At 52.7% G+C, this 24,948-nt stretch overlaps 1 protein-coding gene across 1 annotated transcript in view; it reads right to left on the bottom strand.

Annotated features, from left to right (window-relative positions):
• The window catches only part of TBXAS1 (thromboxane A synthase 1), a gene marked incomplete at both ends in the record, with an annotated part of 178,816 nt that overhangs the window by 7,200 nt on the left and 146,668 nt on the right, over positions 1-24,948 (bottom strand). Inside the window, one exon of the mRNA XM_080701748.1 lies at positions 4,158-4,249. Coding sequence (XP_080557874.1) covers positions 4,158-4,249 — 92 coding nt within the window. The remainder of the gene's footprint in view (positions 1-4,157; positions 4,250-24,948) is intronic.

Here is a 24,948-nt window from a genome sequence, read left to right as displayed (position 1 = left end):
GCGTCCCCATCACCTGCGTCTCTGGTAGCTGCTTCTAGTAGAGAGGTAAATGTGTGGTCAGGTTGGTTGCTATGCCGGATGGTGATGGCACAATCTCATTTATGTCTTATTTTTAAAGAATAGACTACATGAATTGGCCTACAAAACATTTTGAAATAATACCTAAATTTCTACCACTATCTTCTTGAGGGGATGGGGTCAGGGCCGAGGGCAGGCAGGACAGGGAGATATTTTCTTTTGGATTCTTCTGTGTTGTTTAGTTTTTTTTTTTTTTTTTGTATAAGCATGTTATTTAGTCCTCTAATTACTTTAGAAGATATCCATTATGACTTTTACTTCGAGTTATAGAATTAAGCTTCTCTAAGTGCGTGCGTGCGCGTGCGTGTGTGTGTGTGTTACTGAGATAGAATCTGGGGAGCTCTACCACTGAGCTGTGCCCTAAGCCCCCCTGTTTTTCATTTTGACACAGGGTCTTGCTAAGTTGTCCAGGCTGGCTTCGAGCTTGTGATCCTCCTATCTCAGCTTCCAAGTAGCTTCCCTAAATATAATTTATAAATACAATAAGAGGAAATATAATTGTTCCACTAATCATGGTGATGCCCTGCTCTGTTCAGAAAGCAACGCAAAGCAACTGTGTGGCTCCCTCTTCATTCCCCCTCTGTTCTGAGCTTTCTGTAACGGGAGCAGGAGGCCAGGCCGAGCCCCGTGCAGATCCTGAGCTGACGCCACGCCGAGCTCGGGTCCAGAGCCACTGGGCCTGCGCACTGGCACCTGACCCGGCAAGGCGCGTGAATTCTGCAACCGAGGGCTCAGACAGGGCTGTGCCCTGAACCTCTGCCTTTTCATCTTTCCCAGAGACAGCTCTGTCCTATATGCATGACCCCCGGCACATAGTAGGCCCTGCCTTTCTCTGTGTGGCTGCCTGGGCTGGCACATGGTAGGGCCGGCACATGGTAGGCCCTGCCTTTCTCTGTGTGGCTGCCTGGGCTGGCACATGGTAGGGCCGGCACATAGTAGGCCCTGCCTTTCTCTGTGTGGCTGCCTGGGCTGGCACATGGTAGGGCCGGCACATAGTAGGCCCTGCCTTTCTCTGTGTGGCTGGCTTGGCCTCCCGTCTAGCTACTGTAGGCCTCATGGAAAGCCAGCAAGATCTGCTGAGCTGTGCTGGATTCACATTCGTCACACTAAGAATTATTGTTTTCTACTTGGGTGGTTCTGAATTTCTTTTATAGACAAGTTGTCAGCATTTGGGAGAAGTAAGCTTGCTTTTCTTTTCTTTTCTTTGGTATTGGGGATTGAAGTCAGGGGTCTTATACCTCTGGGCCACCAACAACCCTTTTTATTTTTCATGTTGAAACGGTCTCATTCAATTGCTGAGGGATCTTGCTAAGCTGCTGAGGCTGGCCTCGAACCTGTGATCTCCTTTTCTCAGCCTCTCAGATACTGGAATTATAGGTGTGAGCTACCAGACCTGGCAGTCACCATGCATTTCTAAGAGAAAATGAAATTAAAATAAAGTAAAATGAAATGAAATGTTCACTCTCCCGGCATTTACCTCCACGTCCTTTGCCTGGGCTGATGGCCGGCTTCCTGCCTGCCTCTGCCCTGCTACCTGCTGCTCGGTGGATGAAGCTGGCAGGGCTCCTGTGATTGAAAGCCCGATGGGATGGGCAGAGGCAGGGAGGCTGGGCTGGTGCTCACCCTTGGAGCCGCGACCCAAGCTGGCCTGGGGCCCAAGCCCCGTGCCTCGTCTCCTGGCCTCAAACCTCACCCTGTGGCTGCTTAGGGGCGCTGAGCCTCCATGTCAGTGACCCCCAAGTGTCAGCTCGCTTCTGCAGGCGAGCAGAGAAGGTGTGGGAGAAAGAAGCCAGAGCGGAGAAGGCTTGCAGAAGCCGAGGCAGTGCCGCCCCGGACGCCCTCTCTAGACCCGTCTGTGGAGCCTGGGCACTGAGTTGGCCCTCGCAGGGGAAGTTCAGCCAACTCCTCGGATTCTCTAGCTAGTCCCGTCTTGTCCTTGAGACGATGAGCACGCGGGTCCCCGTGCGACGGCCACACCGCGTGTCTGTTTCTAGGGGGTCACTGGGTGGGAGCATCGGCCTCGGCATTCGCACACTGAGATGTCTGTCTGCGTGGGGTTTTTATGTACGGCCTGTTCACTCTGTTCCTCAGCACCTCCCCGTCTGATGGGACGCATTCTTGATTGGCTCCAGGAAATACTGTCTTGGATCAGTTTATAACTTTCCTCCCACCGAGGAGCACAGCGGGGCTGGTTCCCCTCTCTGCCAGGAGCCACAGCAACCGCACCGAGGTGTCCTGGCCAGTCGCCAGCCATCTCTGGGCCCAGGGACGAAGTCCTCCTTGAAGCAGCCTTGTTCTATCACTGTTTTCTTTTGAACTTCATTTTAATGTGTATACCAGCTAGTCACTGTCCTCTCGGAAGAAAACTGGATATAAATCACCAGAGAGAGAGACAGACAGACAGAGACAGACACAGGTTGCTTGAGGCTCCCAAGGAAATCAAGGGCCGCAGAATCAGGTCTTCACGCTGGTGTCAGGAGAGCCCCTGGTGCTGGCCTCTGAAGCCAGAGCCCAGCCGCTCGCACCACTGCAATTTTCTGTATTTGCTTTGGACTTGGACCTTTCGCACATCTACAGCCACGCTTTTATAGTGTTTTCAGTTTGAAACATCATTCGGAGAAGCCCTCAGATCATCCATATTTTCTCTCTCTTTTTTTTTTTTTTTTTGGTGGTACTGGGGGTGGAACCCAGAGGCCTTCTACCTCTGGGCTATACTCCCAGACCCATTTATATTTTATTTTGGAAACAGGGTCTCACTAAGTTGCTGAGACCCTCACTAAGTAGCTGAGGCTGGCTTCAAACCTGTGCGATCCTCCTGTCTCAGCCTCCCAAGCTCTGGGATTACAAGCATGCGCCACCACGCCCAGCTCATATTTTCTCTTTAAAAATGGCACAGGAGAGCCGGGCATGGTGGCGCACACTTGTAATCCCCGCACTTGGGAGGCAGAGACAGGAGGATCGCGCAGGTTTGAAGCCAGTTGCGCGCGTTGGCTTAGGAGACCCTGTTTCCAAATAAAAACATAAAAAGAAGGGCTTCCAGGAACCCCAGTACCACAAAAAAAAAAAAAAAAAAAAAAAAAGGCACAGGAGCCGGGCATGGTGGCACACGCTGGTAATCCCAGCATTCGGGAGACCAAGACAGGAGGATCACGGTTTGGGGACAGCCTCAGCTATTTAGTGAGGCCCTTTGCAACTCAGTGAGACCCTGTTTCAAAATAATGAATGAAAAATAGGGCAGACGGTATAGCTCGGAGGTCGAATGCCCCTGGGTTCCATCCCCAGACCCACCAAAAAAAAAAAAAAATGCCCTGGAACCGCTATCTGGTCTATGCGGTATATTAATTCGGAGACATGCAGGGTGGAATTTGTGAGACATTATGAAACCTTCTGTGTTGCTTCTGTTTCTAGAACCTGAAACCTGGCCCTATTTCACCATCATTGGGGGCCTGGGAGCCAAGGTGATGCCTTCTCCCCGGGGAACCTCTTGCTGGGGAGTTTGAAAGAAGCAGGCTTGGTTCCGACGCTCAGGGCACTCACAGGTCGGTGTGACTGGCTGTGCATTCGTGACGTGGGGTGGTAGAAATGTGCCCGAGAATATAATACAGAGCAGTAATACTTCAAGGGCTGGGAGGAGAGGCAGAGGAGCCAGCGCGGATGGCGGGAGTCTTGGCTGTGACCAGCAGGAGCACAGGACACCAGCGGAGGAGCGCCCGCCTGATGGTCCCCTGCTGAACGTGGGCTCCAAGGACATGTTTCCTACACAGATTTCCCAGTTTGAATAAATGAATGAATTGAATATGCAGGGTGTATCCATAATAGCCAAGGTAGGAGGCCAAAGAAACTGGCTTGCGTTGGGCAGAAGGCCGTGTGCTGCTTGGAGAAGGCAGCTAACCTCGAGAGAATGGGCTGGCCACCCGAGGCGTTGCTCCTGCTGGCCCAGGGGGTACAGAGGAACCCAGGACCTCATCCCCCAGGAGCACGTGTGCCAACACTGGCGGCAACAGGCTGAGGACCGGTGAGACCCACACTGGGCTCCAGGGGCCCAGAGCTGCAGGCCAGGCAGGGAGGCGTGGGCATACCTGAAGGCTGGCGGGTACATCCTCAGGGTCTCTGCGATCACCATGTCCAGGTAGGGCAGGCCTTCGCAGAGGCTGTGGTATTCGGGAACCGCCTGGCGGAGGGGTGAGGACAAGGGAGAAGGTGGTGTTAGCCGGAATCGCATGGCACTTTGTCTTTTTCATGATCTTTAGAGTCCTGTTCCAACTTTAACATTTAAGTGAAAAATCCCACAAGATAAAAGGCAGATGCCACCCAGGTTGCACCAGACCGGCGCCACGCCCACTGCCGTGCTCAGCCTCAGGGTGGGTGCTCTACATTGCTGAAGCTGAGCAGGGGCAGCCTGGGGCTCAGGGGTCTTTGGGGTGACAGAGAAGTTTTGTTTTGAGACGGCCGCGGTGGCGACATTGGGTAAGACCTGCCCCTGTGGCCGACCGCGGACGGCACACCTGTCATCCCCTTAGTCCTTGCAGCAAACCAATGTGGCGGCTGTTTCTCCAGCTCCTGGAGGAGAAAACCGAGGCTCAGCGGGGCTATCGCCTGGGAGTATTTGGTGCATCATAGAGTTAGAAGATAAACGGCGAAATAGCAAAGAAGAAAAAGTGTGCCACATCTGCAAAGGATCAAGAGTACTGAGAGCCCACAGAGCTCGTATCAATCACAAGGAGGGACAGCTCCCTGCAAAACTGTCAAAGGAAACCAACAGGCACCACGCAGAAGAAGCGGCACAGGTGGCCATGATGCCACACGAAGGGAGACAGCGAGACTCCGCTTGACACGTGTCAAATGAGGGAGAGTTGGAAAATGCTGGTTTGATTTTAGGGGTACAGGTGTTGGGGGGCCCAGCATCTCCAGGCAGTGCTCACTGGTGCGACCGTGGAGAGGAGGCGTGTTGGAGGTGAGTTTGGGCAGGGTGCGGGCACACTGGTAGGTGGGTGGGCCAGGGTGGGGGCAAGTTATCAGAGGCCTCGGCAAGTCACTGCTCTGCAGCTTCTACAAAGGACGTTGCTCCCCAGATCCTCCCGGCCTCCCCCTCCCTGCAGCAGCTGTGGAGAGCTCTCTGGTTGGCAGGTGACTGTCAAACTCATTTTTTTTCCAGGTAATACTAATTCAGGAAAAACCCCAGTGTGGGGATGGCTTTATTGTGTCCCCTGCTCTCTGCGGAGCTTCAGGAGGTCACTCCGGGGCAAGTGCAGGCCTGGAGGAGCACCCTGCGGGGCCCCGGGCCACCCTCGCTTCCTTCTCCTGTCTTCGTGAATTTGTTTTGCTTGTCTCTTCTGGCTAGCAAGTCCACAGACTCTGAATTGTGTAATTTCAGTGATTTTTCATGTGACTTAAATGCTCTGGGCTTTGTGTTAGAACCGGCTTTGCAAAGATGAATGGTAAAAATGCATTCAAATAATCTAAAATTTAGATTTTTCTTAGAATGACATTAAGTAGACAATTAAAATCACTGACAGAGCGAGAAAGAGACCATGGAGGAAAGGAAGGGGCTCTACCTGTCCTGCTAATGGCGCGCTCTCCTTTTATTATTATTATTATTATTATTATTATTATTGTTATTATTTTTTTGGTGGCCCTGGGGATGGATCTCAGGGGCATTCTATCTCTGAGTACACCCCAGCTCTATTTTAGTCTTTTTATTTTGAAAAGGAGTCTAAGTTGCTGAGGCTAGTCTTGAACCTGCAATCCTCCTCTCTTAGCCTCCCAAGTACTGGGATTACAAGTGTCGGCCACCAGGCCTGGATCTCTCCTGTGTTTTGAATAAATGGTCCCACATTTCTATTTTGCTTTGGGCCTCACAAATTATATAGTCATCCTGCAAACCACAACTGATTGGCCTAAGGGGACCTGTCTGGATATTTGGATCTGGGACAAAGAAAAAAAAAAAAAAAACGCTTCTCTCTAGGAGGCAGAAGTTGACCATGGGTTGAACACGAGCTGTTGGTGGCCGCCTTCTGCCTTGTGGATTAATGAGCAGAAAACACCAGTTGGCCTGAGAACGAAGACACAGATGAGCTTGCAGGAGAAGAGAAGCAGAGCAGAGGACAGAGAGGCCGTTCCCTGGTGTCTCAGAGCTCCCGTTCCTGTTGGCCATCTGCTCCCAGCAAGTAGCCCGGGAGCATCCCAGGACATCCCAGCAAATCCTAACTGTGGCCAAGGTTAGCAATGTTCGGAATGTTGCCACCTACAACCAAAGCGGTCTTAACAAATGTAAGGACGTGTAAGAAAGAATGGAAGGAAGGAAGGGAAGGAGGGAGAGAGGGAGGGTGTTAGGAAGAGAGGAAGGAGAGAGGGAGGGACGGGAAACAGGTGCAGCACACCACCATAAAGAACAGTCTCAGAAAGAAAAAGAGCCGGGGCTGGGAGCCGCATCCCTAACTGGCAAGGCCCTGCTCCCCTCTAGAATGGTGCGGGCTGTATGTTGCTGGGATGTGCAAACTTAGGAGGCAGGCAGAGGGATTCTGTACTATCAAAACCGGTCCTTCCTGGATGGGCTCTTTGCCGTGGCTCTAAGCTTCGGGTTCACATGTAAACACCATCGTGGTCCAGCGGGTCTGGATGTGGTGCACATCAGAACCAGCAGGATGGCTTCGATGGGAGCTGGACGCCCTGCCCACTCGTCGGGATCCCATGGCCTGAGGTGTGGACCGGCACCAGCTCTTCTAAAGCCTGCCTGGGACTCACCCGAGCGCCCTGCACACGGGAGGAGCGGAGGGATAAAGGGAGGCACACACCACGCTGTGGTCTACTCCGGGCCCCATCCCGCTGCAGACCCTCCACCTTCTGCAGCCTGGTTGTTGCCAAAGCGCAGAGATGCAGGGCCCTGTGCGGACGCGGCCAGCAGAGGGCAGCAAGCGCCCGGAAAACGAGGTCCCGAGAAGGCCCTTAGAAACCCGCGCGTCCAAGCACTCCAGGAGAGAGACGAGTAAAGACCCAGACAGGAAGCCTGGGAGCCGAAGCCTCGCCGCGAGAACGTCTTCTGAGTGCCATTTCGTTCGGAGCCCTGCTGCGAACACCTTTTACGAGTCAGGTGCTGGGCTCGGTGCCCGGGATCCGAAGCTGATGAAGCCTCCGCCCCTTCCGAGCGCATCGTTGGAGGCGAGCTGGTTCTGCTTGGTGATAGTTCATTTGCTCACCCAGGGATTCGCACGGAGTCCGAGCGCACTGCGGAGCAGGCCGTGCTAGGCGCGGGGGGCTCCCGCCTGCCCGGAGCGGCCCCTCAGGACCACAGCCCGGGGGCAGCAGGGGCCGCTTCCTAGGCTTTGGGACCTGGTAGCTGCCAGGAGGGAGTGAGGTCTCCACTGAGGCCTTTCAGATGGAGAGTGGGGGGGCTTGTCCTCAGGCTTGTTCAAACAAACGAAGTTAAACAAATATTAGGGGTCAATCAGGGGACTTTGAACCCAACTGGATAGTTGATCCTTTTAAGGAATCACAGCCCAGTTTGCTTTTGGTATACTGATGGCGTTGTGGTCAAATTTTAGAAGAGTTCTTACTTTTAAGAGCTATAGACGGAAATATTTATAGATGACATGACATGGTGTGGGGGATTATTTGTGTGTGTGTGTGTGTGTGTGTGTGTGTGTGTGTGTGTGTGACAGGGAACTGAACCCAGAGACATTCTACCTCTGAGCTATACCTCCCAGCCTTCTTCTTCTTCTTCTTCTTCTTCTTCTTCTTCTTCTTCTTCTTCTTCTTATTATTATTATTATTATTATTATTATTATTTATTAACTGGGGATGAATCCAGGGGGCATACTACCTCCAACCTATACCCCAGTACTATTTTTATTCTTTCTTTCTTTCTTTCTTTCTTTCTTTCTTTCTTTCTTTCTTTCTTTCTTTCTTTCTTATGGAACTGGGGATTGAACCCAAGGGCATTCTACCTCTGAGCTACACTTCCAGCCCTATTTTATTATTTTTATTTTGAAACAGGGTCTAAGTTGCAGAGGGCCTCACTAAGTAGCTGAGGCTGGCGGCGGCAAACCTGCAATCCTCCCGTCTTGGCCTCCCAAGTACTGCGATTACAGGCACTTGTCACCATGCCTGGCTTATTTTTTATTTTGAAGCAGGTCTTGCTAGGTTGCTGAGAGCCTTCCTAAGTGGCTGAGGCTGTCCTTGACCCTGCGATCCTCCTGTCTCAGCCTCCCAAGTACTGGGATCACACGCACGTGCCACCATGCTTGGCTTGGATGTTTACAATAAAATTGAAGTGGAGCCGGGCGTGGCGGCGCGCGCTTGTCATCCCCGCACTTGGGAGGCAGAGACAGGGGGATCGCGCTTGTTCGAAGCCAACCGTGCTGGCTTAAGAGACCCTGTTTCCAAATTAAAAAAAAAATAAAAAACAAGTCTGGGAGTGTAGCCCGGAGGTAGAAGGGTTTCCAGGAACCCCAGTACCACCAAAATAAATAAATAAATAAATAAAATAATAATAATAATAATAATAATAAATTGAAGTGGAGGAGGAGCGAGGAGTCACTAAAGCTGGAGTGGCCTAAGCTGATACTTTGTGGAAGTAGGTGATAAATACCTAGGATTCACTCAAATAGCCTTCTAATCTGTATCTGTTAATTTTTTCATAATAAAAAGTTAAAATACTGAATAAAAACTTAAGTCACGCTAATTAATGGAATGGCCTACGCAGACACTCTGAGGTGTGTGCAAAGACTAGGAATGGCCTGTCAGGCTGGCCGAGTGGGACAGCTGCCCTTCTGAGCTGGACCCTGGCAAGGGGCAGTTTGCCAGGCACGGGGCAGAAAGATGCCCTGTGGGTCACCTGCTTGGGCCAAGTCTGAAGGTGCTGGCGAACACAGGTGGGCCGGGAGGGCTTAGCACTCCGTGGGTGGCGGCCGCCTAGAGGTGAAACTGAAAGGTATTAGTAAGGAGACTTCACTGGAGTCCAAAACTATTTAAAAAGGGGGGGGGGGGATACAATTTATTCAAATGAAAAAGAGGAAGGAAAAAAGAGTTAGTGAAGAAAGTCCTTTCTCCAAAGAAAAAGCTGGAGGCTCACTCAGCAGGTTTAAAATAGAAGCGGCGGCTGCGGAGCCAGGCAGACAGGCTCCGGGCTGAGCTCCGTGGTGTGGCCCGGCCTTCACCCTGGCACACCAGGCCCGCGGCTGCACCACCCTTACCACCAGCTGGTCAGGGCCGGGTGAGCCCGCTGGGCCTGGAGGGCCAGGGACACTTGGGGGGCTGGCAGTATATTCTTTTATTTCAAGCCAGGCAACATGTTAGCTTCTATGCTTCCAAGAGATCTGCTAAAAAGTCATCCCCAGAGCTTGGTGGCACACACCTGTAATCCCAGTACTTAGAAGGCCAAGACAGGAGGTTCGAAGCCAGCCTCAGCAACTTAGCAAGGCCATCAGCAACTTATCAACATCCTGTTTAAAAAAAAAAATAGAAAATAGGGCCGGGAATGTGGTTTGGAGATAGAAGACCAGGGTTCAATCCCCAATACCAAAAAAAAAAAAAAAAAAAAAAAAAAAGAAAGAAAAGAAAAGGTCCTCCCCTGGATTCTCTCTGCCTCCTGCTGAAAAGGCTGAGTTACCCAGAATCAGCTTGGAGGAATCCACCGCATGCCCGAGAAGGAGCCTCTCTCCCCAGCGCCCGCCATGCCTCGGGAGCCACCCGGCCCGGCCAGGGCAGGTGCGCAGCAGGGTTCAGATCTTGTTGGGTGACCATCATGGGTGGCCTTGGGCCTATGCTGAGTGAAAATCAACAGGCCGCTTTGGCTGTCCCTTGGGATCATGCTGTCACCCCGCGCCCCATCTGGCAGGGCAGGCAAATGAGGGGTGAAGGTGCAAGGTCCCCAGGAACCAGGGCCACCTGTGTCTGGGCTCGCTCGGAGGCGGGAGTCACGTCCTCACCAAGCGGCCTGCCTTCTGTGCTCAATCACTCTTCCTGTGTTAGGAAGAAGCAATTTAAAAATCCTATTGAATTCATTTCAGCTGGGACTTACTTTAGAAAATAAATATCCATGCCCTTAGACAACGGAAAATTAAATATTGGGAAAATAGGAATTAAAAACAAAACAACAATAACAACAAAAACCGTGCATAGAATCTTTGCCTCCTGGTTTATATCCCCAAACCAGCGTTCATTAGTTTTCCAGGAGAGTTTCCTTTATATTTTGACCTTCAGTAGATAGCAACTCCTAGGCTTCTCTTCTTTCTTTCTTTCTTTCTTTCTTTCTTTCTTTCTTTCTTTTTTTGGTGGTGCTGGGGATGGAACCCAGGGACAATATACCTTTGAGCTATACCCCTAGCCCTATTTTATTTTTTATTTAGAAGCAGAGTCTTACTAAGTTGCTGAGGGCCTCATTAAGTTGCTAAGGCTGGCTTTGAACCTGCGATCCCCCTTCCTGTCTTAGCCTCCTAACTACTGGGATCACAAGTGTGCACCACCATGCCCGGCTTCCTAGTGTTATTTCTAAGGTTCTTGGTCTGTTTTTCCTATTACCATACAGCTTAGGATCTGTAAAACCAATGTTGAAATGCAATAGATAAGCTCCATGGTGAGGGAACTCTTTGGAAAACCTAGTAAATCCTCTTAAATACGAAATAACACTGTCCTCTCCTATTAATCTTGCTTTTCTACATCTAGATTAAAAAATTTTTGCCAGTGCTGGGGTTTGAGCCCAGGGGCATTCTACCACTGAGCTGCACCCCCCGCCCTTTCTGTCTTTGATTTTGAGACAGGATCTTGCTAAGTTACCTGGCTGGCCTGGAACTTGAGAGCATCCTATCTCAGCCTCCCAAGTGCTGGGATTATAGGCGTGTGCTGCCGTGCGGAGCTATATTTAGATCTTTGTATATTGTTTTCTCTGAATGACACACACACACAGACACACACACACACACACTCCCTTACACACATACAGCCCGTTGAGTGTGACTGGGAGTATAATAGAGAAGAAAATACAAATGTCGCTGCTTCCATAAGGAACACTTTGCTGTTTTGCCAGGGGAATTAGAAGCGGGGGTGTCTTCAGTCTTGTTCCTCCAACCTGGAAAGCACATATAGGGGCTCCCCCAAACCTCGCCGCCTTGCACGATGCAAGCCCTGCTCTCCAGAAGCCGGGGCTGGTGGCCGGGAAGCATGGGGCAGCTGGGGCAGGGTAGACAAAGAGGAAAGATTGCCAGGCGCTGGATTCTCCAGGGGTCACAGGACTGAAACAGGAAACCGGCCCAGGGAGAAGGCGGTGACCTTGGCTTTGCCCTTTGACCACTCACTGAGGCACACGCCTCCCTTGCGGCCGGATCTCCCAGCAGATTCTGCAGGTCTGCCTGTCATCTGAGGTCAGTGGGTCCAGCGAGCTGTTTCAGGCTTGGGGTGCGACGGCGGAGGGTTTGGTTTGGGAGAAGGGGTGGGGTGTGAGGAGCCTTCCATCGACATTTTTGCCTACCTAGCAGTGTCCAGAAAGTCTTACAGGGTTGTTTAAAGAATGTGGCAGATTTAGATGTAGAAACGCACCCTAGAAAAGCAACTGGGAGAGTGTATACAGCATTTATTTATATCTGCTTTCAAGGAAAAGAGACAGAGCCCAGGATACACAAACACGGGGATTATTCCAGGTGCTCTGGACTCCGAGGCCCAGGCCATTAAGGGATTAGGCCGCAAGCTGGCATGAAAGACCTTGAGCCTGCTCCTGCTCCTGGGAGCCCAGCACCCTCCACCCAGCGGGGAAGCGCTCTCCTGAGGCTCAGACCCTCTGACCCTCTGCAGGGTTCCCGCCTTCAGGGATCTGTGGTGATAGCTAGGCCTCCGCCTTGAGCAGTGCTGTGCTGCTTACGAAGGGCTTTTACACCTCCAGCACCATTTCCTCCTCACAACCACACCGTGCAGTAGGTAGGGCAACCTCTGCTGTGTACGTTACAGACAAAACAAAAACCCAGAGAGACGAGCGGCCTTTCTAGTAAAGGCAGGGCTGGAGCCGAATCCAGGTCTTTGAATGCCGAACCTTTTCCAATGTACCCGGGCTTACCTTCCTCCTCTCTTCCCTCCATCCCTGCCTCTCTTCATGTCTCCTTTCCTTTCCTCTTGTGCATTTTGTGGGAGAATAACACAGATACAGAAATAATCCAGCACAGGCGGAGTTGAACGAGTTTGCACACGGCAAGCACACCTGTGTAACCATTCAGCCCAAGACACAGAACATTCCAGAACTCAGAAGCCTCCAACGGCCTTTCCAGTCAGGGCCGCTCACGAGGAACCTGACTTCTAACAGAAGATCGTCAGGACACCAGCAGGCAGCCTTGCTCGCGCGCCCCTCTCGCTCAGCGCTGTCTCTGGGGTCGGCCATGCTGCGTGCGGCTGTGGATGCGGTGTGTGCGTCTTGCGTGTGATGCTGGGCCTTGTAGCCGTGCGTTCATCCTCTCAGTGGACATTTGAGATGCTCCACTTGGTGGCCATTTTGAAGGCGGCTCATACGAACATTCTTGGATATGGTTTTTGGCAAACGTTTGCACAAGGTTTAGATGTAGGAGTGGAATTGCCTGGTCCTAAGAGATGCGCGTGTTCAGCTCCAGCCATTTCATACAGTCTTAGGAGTCGGTTGTTCACGCTGCCTAAAATATTAAGGATGATTTCGTCCTAAAGCCGCGGGTTGACATCCACATTTCTTCTGTTTACTTTCAGTGCCTTCTTTTTCTCTCTCTCCCTGCCCTCTCCAATATTCTGTAGTCTATTATCTCTATTCCACAAAAGAGTTGACAGGGAGAAACAGGGCACTATTTTGGGAGTGCAGTTATTTATTCCTATAGTGTGTATGTGTGTGAATAAGACACATCTAATTACCTAATTTAAAAAAAGTCCCAATTATCAGATGCGAGTACTCATAAGCCGAAATGCATTCCGACATCAAGCAGATTCCAGTCTTCGAATTATCTGTTGTTTTGTAATATTTAGGATTCTGTTCTCTCCACCAGCATGGATCATTCACAGCTGATTGTAGCTGATGCTTAGAGAAATAAGCCCCCAAGTAAATGATCCTTCAATCGCCCAGCCTGTTTTCTCTGCACCGGGGGGAGAGTGGACTGCATTTAATCTGCAGAGGAAATGTTTTTACGCACTAACTCTGCAGATAGACATTCCGTTGCGGCACGCGGGGTGGTAAGCTAGGACCCCGCGCTCACGGCACTTACTGAGCATGCGGAAGCCACTTGTTTGTCCATTCGAGGTATATTATAATGGTGGAGCCGCCGGAGGATTTTTTTTTTTTTTTTTGGTGGTACTGGGGTTCCTGGAAGCCCTTCTACCTCCGGGCTACACTCCCAGACCTCTTTTTACGTTTTTTTTAATATTTGGAAACAGGGTCTCCTAAGCCAGCGCGCACGGCTGGCTTCGAACCTGCGCGATCCTCCTGTCTCTGCCTCCCGAGCGCGGGGATGACAAGCGTGCGCCGCCACGCCCGGCCGCCGGAGGATTTTAATGAGCAGAGGTAACATTCCTGAAAATGGGATTTTGTAATCCGACAACAGGGCGTATTATAGTTGGAGTCGAGAGAGTTGGGAGACGGGTCAACCCGACAGGAGGTGATTGGAACAGTCCTAGAAGGGGGGAGCGCAGCCTGCTCGGCAACTCTCCTTCTCTGCTCCAGAACATCCCAATCTCATGGGTCTGGACCGGGGACGGGAGCTGGTGTTGTTTTCAAAGCTCGCAGGGAGATGATCAGTGTAGCCTGGATATCACGATCGCTGTTACTAAGGCAGAGCCACCAGGGAGGTGAGCCTTGGGAGGAAGAGAGCAGTTCCCAGCCTACCTTCCTAGGCGGCTGAGAACTAGATGGAGACAGGCCCAGCATGGGGGGAAGAACTTGGTGCGGGCTGGGTGTGGCAGAGGCCCTGGGGGAGACAGTGGCAGGTGCCTACACATGGAAAGAGAAAGGTGTCCAGATCAGCCACGTGGAGGTCGGGGGCCCTCGGATATGGGGTGAGAAAGAAAGCAGGGAGCCATGGACAAAAACTTGAGAGCCACCCAGGGACAGGTGACAGGGCTGCTGGGAAGTGGGGGGCCCTGGACAATGTCTGGGTCATCTCCTGGGTAGGGCAGGGGATTCAGGACCAGGAGGAGCCAGTGTGCTAGCAACCGATGAAGGGCTGAGGCCCCAGGAGGGTCAGAGCTGGCCGGGTAGAGAGGGGGTGGAGTGCCAGGGGGCCTCACCCAGGGGCGCTGGTTGGACCGGGGAGCAGAGCAAGCCCGGGGGAGAGGAGAGCGTCATCCATGCCCATGGGCAGCACGCGATGGGGAAAGGCTGTGTGCGCTCAGGTGGGTGCTGAGGCCAAGCCCGGCCAGCCGTGTAAGGCCCCGAGAGAAAGACCAAGACTCAGCCCTGGTTTTCACGTGACTACAACTTAGTCACAGAAGGGGTGAACCCTTCCCACTCACTATTTCCCAAAGCAGTAACAGTGCATCCAGAAAGGTCACTGAAGGCTTGATAGGCCCCTATCAACGGGCCCTTGACACGGGCCACCCCAGCGTGCCTTCCACCTCTGGGATGGTCTCCCGCATCCCGGCCATACCCTGTCCACCCAGGGACAGACTTGTGACCTTCGCAGAGCCTGGCTGCTCTCTCAGACCGGGGAAATATCACAGGAAGGCGGAAAGTGGCCAGCGTGCTCTTGGTACCCCCACCCCACCCAGCACGATCAGCCCTCTTTTTATTCAGTACTGGGGATGGAACCCGGCTGCATTCTACCTCCGAGCTACACCCCAGTCCTATTTTTTTATTCTTTATTTTGAAACAGGGTCTCACTGAGTTGTGAAGGGCCTCACTAAGTAGCTGAGGCTGTCCTCGAATGGAGATCCTCTTGTCTAAGCCTCCCAAATGCTGAGATTACAAGCGCATGCCACCACACCCGGCTTCATCTGTCCTTGTGTGTATCTTGTGGGTAATTCAGCTGTGAGTCACAATCCGGGCTACTCTGTTTGGGGAAATGCTAAACAAAGATAAGAACGCTAAGCCCTGGAATTTATTTTTTATCCACTTGGCCTAAAAGCAACTGTGTGTTAAATTTAACAAGTGGGTCCCAGACCCCCTTCCTGTCCTCCACCTTCCGCCTCCTTTTTACCACCCGTGCTCAGAGCGTGGACCGTGGAAATATGAAAGTGTTTGTAAAGCCCGGGAGCCTCTCCAGTCTGCTTGCCTGGATGTTTATAAAAATGTGTCATTGGAGGGCCTGGAGACAGGGGCTATTCCCTCTGGTCTCGGCTCTGATCGCCCTTCCAGAGGTGGCCAGTGCTACTCCAATATTTACCCAACTGTCCTCCTGGGTAGGGAGGGCCCTGGCTCTTCTGTCTCATGTTATGATTAGGTGGGACGAGCCCCAGGGGAAGAGCATCTCCTCCTCCTCCTCCTCCTCCTCTTCCTCCTCCTCTTCCTCCTTTCTTTCTTTCCCTCCCTCCCCCCCCCTCTGCATATGGGTTAAATCCCTTTGCAGTCCACTCCAAGAACCTGGAGAAATCCTTCTGTTGACTCAGAATTCTGTTGTTTCAAGTATATCTTGAAAGAGACGAGCCATTGTCTGGGCTCAGAATTTTTTGGTCCGACAGAGATCTCCACTGCGATGGGTTTACTGACTTAGTTTTAAGCTCATCTTCAATTCCCTGTGGCCTGCCCGGTCCATTTTCACAGCTCAGGATATAAGCGGGCAGGGCTCAGCCCAAGCTGGAGGAAAAAAGAAGGACCACAAGACCCAAAAGCTCTCCTTTGCCCAAGAGCGATGGCGGGGCCCAGCTGGCGTCTGGTCCCAGAGCCTGCCGATTGCAGCAAAGTCGCTGTTTGTGTGACCAGCTCAGGAGAAAAGAGTTGGACCGAAGCGCCTGGCTGGTGATGGCGTTTTCAGAGTTGAGTTTCTCAGAAATTGCCGGGCATGCTTCTTGGGTAACCAGGTGAAAGCCTGAGAAAGACAAACGGGGGGAGTGCGGTCCACTCCAGACGGCGGTGGCGGCGTGTGACTTTGCATTGCTCAATACTCTGTGTTAGCCGGGCACTCTTGTAATTCCGGTACTTGGGAGGCTGAGACAGGAGGATCGCAGGTTCGCGGCCAGCCTCAGCTACTTAGTGAGGCCCTCCGCAACTTAGTGAGGGTCCGTTTCAAAATAAAGAATAAGCCGGGCGTGGTGGCGCACGCTTGTGATCCCAGCATTTGGGAGGCTGAGACTGGAGGATCGCGGTTCACGGACAGCCTCAGCTACTTAGTGAGGCCCTGTGCAACTCAGTGCGACCCTGTTTCAAAATAAAAAAAATAAGTAAAAAATAGGGCTGGGGGTGTAGCACAGAGGTAGAATGCCCCTGAGTTCCATCCCCATACTACAAAAAAAAAAAAAAAAACCCCAAAAAAACAAACAAGCTGTTCACGCGTTGGTACTCTGATCCATCTAGCCTTGGGAGTTTGCTAGCAATCAGCCAGTGTAGGCTTGCCACACAAAATTCAGGATGCCCAGTTCAGTTTGAATTTTAGAGACACCATGCAACGAGCTGAATGTGTCCTGCAGACTTCTCAAATGTGCACGTTAAAGCCCGTGTGCCCATTGCAAGAGGATTGGGAGGGGAAGCCTTTGGAAGGTCATGGGGGTTACATGAGGTCACGGGGGTACAACCCTAGCACAGGATTAATGTCCCTATAAAAAGAGGAGGAGACGCAAGCGCCCGCTCTGTCTGTCTTTGCTGCGGTCTCCTCTGGCCCAGCACTGCAGAAAGGCCATGCCAGCCGGGCGTGGTGGCGCACGCTTGTCATCCCTGCGCTTGGGAGGCAGAGACAGGAGGATCGTGCAGGTTTGAAGCCTGCACATGCGCTGGCTTAGGAGACCCTGTTTCCAAATAAAATAAAATAAAATAAAAAAAAAGAAAGAAAGAAAGGCCGTGCCAGTGCACAGCGAGAAGGTGGTCCTCCCCGCCCGGGAAGCGAGTCCTTACCAGGAACTGAATATACCGGCACCTAGATCTGGGACTCCCAGCCTCCAGAACTGAATTCCAGAAATAAGTGCCTGCTGCTTAAGCCACTGGTCTGAGCTTATTTTGCTATAGCAGCCGGAGCCAAGACAAACTAAAAATATGTTTATTACTCTAAGTATGTCCCAAATATTGATTGCATAGGACATACTTATGCTACCAGAAATACCGTTTGTTATTGTTTGAAATTCACATTAACCGGATGTCCTTTCTTCTGATTTGCTGCACCTGGCAGCTCCAGCTGGTGGGACGTTAACACCAAGTTGGAAGAGGCGTGGTTGGACCCGGGCTCTCCACAGCCCGAGCCTGGGAGACCAGTAGAACGGGAGGAACTGGGAGGCTCTGTGGGTTCAATCATCCCGTCTCATGGATCTGAAACCACAGTCCAGAGAGGTGCAATGACTCACCCTCACAGAAATTCTCACTTGTTACTTTTTTGGGGGCTCTGGGGATTGAACCCAGGGGTATTCTAACTCTGAGCTACACCTCCAACTCCCCCTTTTTTTGGTGGTACTGGGGGTGGAACCCAGAGGCTTTCTACCTCCAGGCTATATTCCCAGACCTATTTTATATTTTATTTGGAAACGGGGTCTCACTGAGTTGCTGAGAGCCTCACTAAGTAGCTGAGGCTGGCTTCGAACCTGCGTGATCCTCCTGTCTCAGCCTCCCAAGCGCGGGGATTACAAGCGTGCACCACCACCAATCCATTTTTATTTTTCATTTTGAAACCGGGTTTTACTAAGTTGCTGAGGGCCTTGCTAAGTGGCTGCAGCTGGCCTCAAACCAGCGATCCTCCAGTCTCAGCCTCCCAAGTACTGGAATTACAGGTGTGGGCCACATACTTGGCTGCTATTCAGCTATTCAAATATAGAACAAACCCTCAAAGAAGCAACCACAGCCACAAGAGAGCAAGTCACGACTCCCCACCCCATGAAAGAGGAGTCTCTGTTTACATGTCCCTGTGTTTTTATGCTTTTATTTCTTGATTGATTGTTTGAGAAATCAACAGTTTTTTCTAATAGGCATTTCATCGGGCCAGGTGCAATGACACATGTTTGTAATCCCAGTACTTGGGAGGCTGAGAAGAGAGGATCACAGGTTTGAGGCTAGCTTCAGCAAATTAGCAAGACTTTGTTTCAAAATAAGAAATAAAATAGGACCAGGGATTTAGCGTAGAAGTAAAATAAATGTCCCTGAGTTCTATCTCCAGTGCCACCAAAAAAAAAAAAAAAAAAAATTTTTTTTCAGAAAATTTTTTCCACCCTGGATATCTCCCATCACCCTGACAGCCGCGTCATTCACATGACACCGAGTGCCTGCCATAGACCCACACTGTCTCAGGATGGGATGAAGGGTGACCGTGACCCTGGGTAAAGGAGGAGCCCAGGGGGAGGAATGTGGCCCCGGCAGCAGGGCATTGTGGGTACCCCCGGGGCCTCAGAGAGACTTCCCAGAGAACAGGAGGCTTAGCCGAAGCAGTTTCCAAACATCACTTGCGTTCTTTCACACAGAAACAATAAAAGCACTTAACCGAGGGTTTGGAACAGCACCGGGAGAGTCCTGTCGCTGCGGTTGATTGCCATTTTATCGGCGCGCTCTGCGGCCCTGAGACTGGCGGGCAGAGAAGCCGCAGGAGCGTCCCCATGGGGTGGGCCTGGCAGCGCCCAGGCGGAGGCCCCAGTGGACATCGGGAGGCTCTGCTGGACGGGTCAGGGGCCGCCAGACAGGACGCAGGCCCAGGGGGCGGCTGCGCGGGGGACTGCCTCCAACACTGGGCTCGGGGGTGTGGACTCCGCCGGGAGACACGGCGCCCACCTGGGGCTGGAGAAGCCCACCAGGCGCGTGGAGGCAGGGACGGGCACACCCTCTCGGGGTTGGAATCGAAGAGCTGGCGTGAGATGCGCTTCACTAGCGCCGTCTGCGGGGACTTAGTGTACAGGGGAGAGATGGAGGCCAGAGGAGGCCGGCGTGCCCCGCGTGCCTAGTGAAAGCCGGCGTCTGCCTGATTCCACAGCCCCGACAGGGCAGAGCAGAGGGCAGCGCAGGAAAGGACCCGCTGTCCTCCTCGGCAAGCAGGACAGGCAGGCTGTGCTGGGCACGCCGGCTGTCGGGTGACTGCGGCCTGCGGCAGCCTCTGACGTATGCTCATACGGCAGGACAGAACCCATCCAGGAACAGATAAACAGCCCTCTTGAGACCGGAGGACTTAGGGGGGATCGGGGTGAGTGGGAGAGGGTGGACTGGGGTCTCGAGTGTTTGTGAGCCAGGCCAGGAGACAGGGGGCTATGACTGTCTGCTCATCTAATTTTTTTTTTTTTTTTGTACTGGGGATGGAACCCAGGAGGTTTCTACTGCCGAGCTACACCCCAGCCCTATTTTTCATTCTTTCTCTTTTTTTAAAAATAGGGTCTCACTGAGTTGCAAAGGGCTGTGTACCACGATCCTCCTGTCTCCGCCTCCCAAATGCTGGGATTACACGCATGCACCACCGCGCCCGGCTGCTCACCTCATCTTGGAGAAGCCCTTCAGAGACCTCCTGCGCCCTCCACTGGGCCTGTTAGCACGCTCAGTGCATGGCCCCTCCGGCTTGTTCAGGCCGGTCTCAGAGCAGGTAGGCCCAGGGCTGGGGCGGCGCTTGGCATGGGACAGCAGGCCACTCGAGAGCCCTGGCTCTGGGCACAGTAGGTGGTGGAGGCCTCAACCCTCCAGTCTTTCTAAGGCTCGGCCTGCGACCCTCCCCGGGCGACCCTCCTGGCTTCTCTGGCCCTGGGCCCACAGGAGCGGCGACAACCTACCCTATTTTCTCTTCAGCCTAACCTGGGGCGTGGCCCCCCAGCCCAATTTGCTGACCCACTTCTCTGACCTCAGCTGGCACTGGCTGCTTCTCAAAGAACAATTGCTCCCAGACTGTCCTCAGGCTAACAGGGTCACTTTTGAGGAACCTGGCTAGACTCACAAATTCACTTGGCAACCTTCTGAAGACAGGATGATGCGTGCTGTCTTCATTTATGCTAAAGGCAGGGCCAGAGGAAGCAGACCTGACTGGGAGCAGGAGCGGGACACTGGGGGCCTCCTGTGATGGTCCCTGCACCTGTGTTGCCCCTCTGCTTCCTTAGAGGTCTTAGAGAGTTCCCTAGTGGACAGACGGCTGAGCAAGTACCCCCTCCCCACTGCCAGCCAGACCTGCAGGGATGGCCACTAGAGGCCGGCCACACACCCTTGACTAAGGGCGTCCCTGCTTTGCCACACGGAAGGCCAGTTAAGTTTTGTCCACCCTCTGCTGCCCTCTGGCCTGGCCTTTGGGCTTGCGAGCTGTGTGGGTCTGAACTTACTGGCAGGTGCAGCAGGATTGCTAGGACACCTAGGATCAGGACCACGAGAGCACCATCCGCATCCTAGGAGTCAATGCATCCTGGCTGAGGGGTAAACGAGAAGCAGGGAAGCAAGGAGCGGCGCGGGGGGGGGGTGGACGAAGAGCCGGGGTCACACAGCTTGGGCGGCGGTGCAAAGCCCACGTGTGTGGAGCCAGGCACCACCATGAGCCCTCAAGCCAGTGTCAAAACAGCAGCAGCTTAATGGGGAGGGCGGCTGCATCCGGGCTGGACACGCGTGGAGGAGTTCAAGGCAAGCTGGACGTGTGTGCGTGGCTGATGGCTGCCAGTGGAGATGGGCTCATGCTGGCCTGAGCATCCATCATCATCATCATCATTATTATTATTATTATTATTATTATTATTATTATTATACTGGAGATGGAACCCAGGGGCATTCTACCTCTGAACGACACCCCAGCCTATTTTTTTTGTGGTACTGGGGGTGTAACCCAGGGGGTTTTCTATACCCCCAGACCTGTTTTATACTTTATTTGGAAACAGGGTCTCACTAAGTTGCTGAGAGCCTCACTAAGTAGCTGAGGGTGGCTTCGAACCTGTGCGATCCTCCTGTCTCAGCCTCCCAAGCGCTGGGATTACAAGCGTGCGCCACCACGCCCAGCTCCTCAGTCCTATTTTTTTTTTATTCTTTATTTTTTGAAACAAGGTCTCACTGAGTTGCAAAGGGCCTCACTAAGCAGCTGAGGCTGGTCATGAACCGCGATTCCCCTGTCTCAGCCTCCGGAATACTGGGATCACAAGCGTGTGCTACCACACCTGGCTTCATCCATTGTTTTTGAGACAAGCTAGAATCTAGATTTCCACGGAATTCTCCTGCTTCTTAAATTTGGGCAATTAATTCAAATTTAAAAAAGCAAGACAGACCCTCTGCAGCTGTGCTCAGCTGGTGGACTGCCTCTTTCTGACCCCTGTCCCCCGGTGTGCTGCTGGAACGGAGTGCTGAGGGCGGGCCAGGCCGCCGGAAAGATTATTTTGATGTCTGCCTACTTTGGCCCAACCCGTAGGATGCTGTGATTTCTCTCCCAATTAGCTAAGAAAAGAGATGTATGTATACTGATACCAGGCAGGGTGGGATTTCTAGTTTGGAAGTTGAATTTTGTAAAGCGGGTGGCCTGCCTGATAGAAAACCACCCACGTGCGTGGAGCCACAATTCCTTCGTGGCGGGACCGCTGGCCCCCAGGAAGCCCCTGTGACCCACAGAAGTCTTTGTAGGGCAAGAAAAGGGTGGCCTGGTCCGCCTGCTCTTATCGTCAGGACTTCCGGATACTTAACGGCCTAGTGTATTTTTTTAAGTAAATTAAAATTAGGGCAACGATCATACAGCTTGAAGGCAAAGACGTCTGGAACTAATTTCAGAAAGCTCTTTCTATCCCTGTGAATTGAGTTTCTTTCTGATGAGTGGTGAGTAGGCTTGGAGGAGGAATTCTGTTGTAACCAAACATGTGTTCTAGAATTAGGTGACTGTTTTAGTTAGGGCGGGTGCAGCCAGGAACTTGGTGTGGGCTGAATGTGCAGGGAGCTGAGGAAGAAGACTTTGGTCCTGGGCATGCTTTTTTTTTTTTTTTTTTTTGTGGAACTGGGAGTGGGACCCAGGGACATTCTACCTCTGAGCTATACCTCCAGCCCTATTTTTTATTTTTTATTTTGAAACAGAGTCTCGCTAAGTTGCTGAGAGCCTCACTAAGTAGCTGAGGCTGGCTGCAAACCTGGAATCCTCCTGTCTTTGTCTCCCAAGTACTGGGATTACAAGTCTGTGCCACCAGGCTGGGTTGGTCCTGGACATTCTTCTACAGGCAAGTGAAAAAAGCTGACATAGAGAACCGTCAGCCAGTCTTAGCTGGAGCTAATTTGCTCTGGTCTGACCCATCTTGACCTTTCATGCACTGGTTTCCATCTCTAGTACTGCAAAAAAAAAAAAAAAAAAAAAAAAAAAAAAAATCCAGTCTTGGTTAGGGGTGTGGAAAGGTGACTCCAGCTCTAGGCTTCCTCACCCCGCGGGCAGGAAAGAGCAGCTTCCTCTTGTGTTTCAATTCCCAGTGATTCCCCACCTTGAACGTGCACTGGAGTCCCTGGGAGCTCCTGATGCCCAGGTCACCTCCAGACCGGCGGCACTGACCCCACAGGGAGCCCCAGGCACCACGCTCCCCCAGAGTGCTGACCTGCGCTGTACCTCTAAGCCGCGGGGATCGCCAGAGCCCTCGGCTTCTGGATGTCTTACCAAGTTCCAGCTCTTACGGGCAGCCTGGGAGTTCTTCCAGGGCCTGCGGGATGCCTGCATGCCACTTCAAACACCCACCTTGGAGCCAACGGCATGGAGCAGTTAGACGCACAGGCGCTCGGGCCGCCCAGGTCTGCAGCGCCGCTTACCAGCTGGGTGGCCTTAGCTAATTTTGGCAGCTTTGGTTTCTCACCCAGTAAAACAGGGATAATGTTAATCTTGCTTCATAAAGTTGCGGTCAGCACAAAGCACGTTCACGGCTAGGAACTCAGAGCAAGGTCTGAACCAACAAGAATGGAATGGACCCTTGCCACCTGTGTGACCTCCCCACGCGCCCGTCCGTGGGCTCCTCCCGTCGGGCCAGCCTGCCTGGATGGACCGCTTCTCTGGCAGGCTAGCCCTGGCCCTTGGCCTCTCAGGCCACAGGTGGACGCTGGGCCCTGCCATGGGCCATGCTGGGGAAGGCTCCCTGACGGTGCCCGCCCCACGCCCCAGGCCAGAGCCCCAGCGGGAACGGAGCTGGAGTTGAGGAAGTGGGGTCCTGGTCTACAAGGATGTCCCTCCCCGCCTTCCTCAGGGCGCTGGGATGCTCGTGTGTGTCCCCTGCGCGGAGCCTCCAGGCCAGTGGGGAGACAGGCTCTCCCTCAGCCATGCGAAGCCGCAGTACTGGGTGTTTTCAGGACGAGAATCGAGGAGGGTAGAAGGGAAAGCCGTTCGCCAGATCCCGGAGCACCTGAAGGAGTCAGCCGGGGGAGCGCAAAGGGAGGAGCCTTGTCTACCCAGTGTTTACGAGAATCTACAGGTTTATGAGAATTGAGATAAATGGAGACAAGTCCAGGGATGATGACTGGACGCCGGCTCACTGATGGGTGCCCTGGCCTTTGGGAGGGGGCGTGCTGTGGGTGCAGCACCCTCCAGACGGTCACGGAGCGGGACACGGATAGGCAGGAGGCGCGGAACTTGACACGTGTTGCAGACGCCAGGGGTGTATGTAGTCTTCAGCCTTGGTGGGGTGGGGTGGTGCTGGGGGCTGAGCCAGGGGCTGAGCCAGGGGCATTCTACCTCTGAGCTTTCTTCCTAGCGCTTTCTATTTTACTGGTTTTGTTGTTGTTGTTGTTGTTGTTGTTGTTGTTGTTGTTGTTTGGTGGTACTGGGGGTGGAACTCAGAGGCTTTCTCTGGGCTATACTCCCAGACCTATTTTCTATTTTATTTGGAAACAGGGTCTCACTAAGTTGCTGAGAGCCTCACTAAGTAGCTGAGGCTGGCTTTGAACCAGCGCGATCCTCCTGTCTCAGCCTCCCAAACGCGGGGATTACAAGCGTGCGCCACAGCGCCTGGCTGTTGTTGTTTTGAAATAGGATTGCTTGAATAGGCTGAGAGCCTCACTACACTGAGGCTGTCCTCAAACCTGCGATCCTTCTGTCTCAGCCTCCCAAGTACTGGGATTACAGGCTCGTGCCACCACACCTGGCTTTATTGTGCCCTTTCAACAGGTGATGACGGGGACCGAGGAAGGACCCTCACTGTCCCCAGGGTGGCATGCTGGGGAAAGGTCCAGCTCGGTTTGAGTGAGGGAGTTGGGCCCTGGAGCCTGAGCTCTTGGCCATCAGCCTGGCTGCATTGCAGGCTGGGTAAAGATAAAACTGCTGGAAGGGCCGGGAACCTGCGAGTGTGTGCGTGAGGCTTGCTGTGCATCCTGGGGGCCGTTCCTGGCTCCCACGTGCCCCGCGCTGGGGGTCCGTTGGCAGCTGAATCAGCAGCTTCAGCAGCCAAGGGGACCGAATGCAAAGTGTCTCCGGCGGGAAGGAAGGAGAGCGCTACTTCTCTGTGTAAACTGATTGACCACCGAGCCAAAAAACTAAAAAAGGAAGGAAGGAGTCCTGGATTTGGACCCTGCAAGTCAAGATGATTTCTGGGACAGTCACAGGAGGAAACACTGGAAAAGATGCTCGGAGATAAGGAGTTTCTTTGGAATCTGTCACAACTCGGAGAAGAAAGCGTGCGGCGTGCATGGCTCGTGTAGGCCACATAGAAGACAGCAAGTAAGTGATGGTAAGGCTCCGGAGAGTTCTGTCTGTGGTTTGCAAACCTAATCTGAGTATGTGAAGAATATATCCAAGTACATGGCAGTCCCTGGGCATGCTCTCTCTTGCCCTTTTATTTCTTTGTTGGCATCTCAGCCCAGCTGCCCCTGAATCCTGAAGACAGAGCTCATTTGAAGCAAGGGCGTGGAGGCACATGCCTATG

The sequence above is a fragment of the Muscardinus avellanarius genome (assembly GCF_963383645.1).
Source record: "Muscardinus avellanarius genome assembly, chromosome: 9".
In the NCBI taxonomy this organism is placed as follows: domain Eukaryota; kingdom Metazoa; phylum Chordata; class Mammalia; order Rodentia; family Gliridae; genus Muscardinus; species Muscardinus avellanarius.
This window is presented reverse-complemented; position numbering and strand designations above follow the sequence as displayed.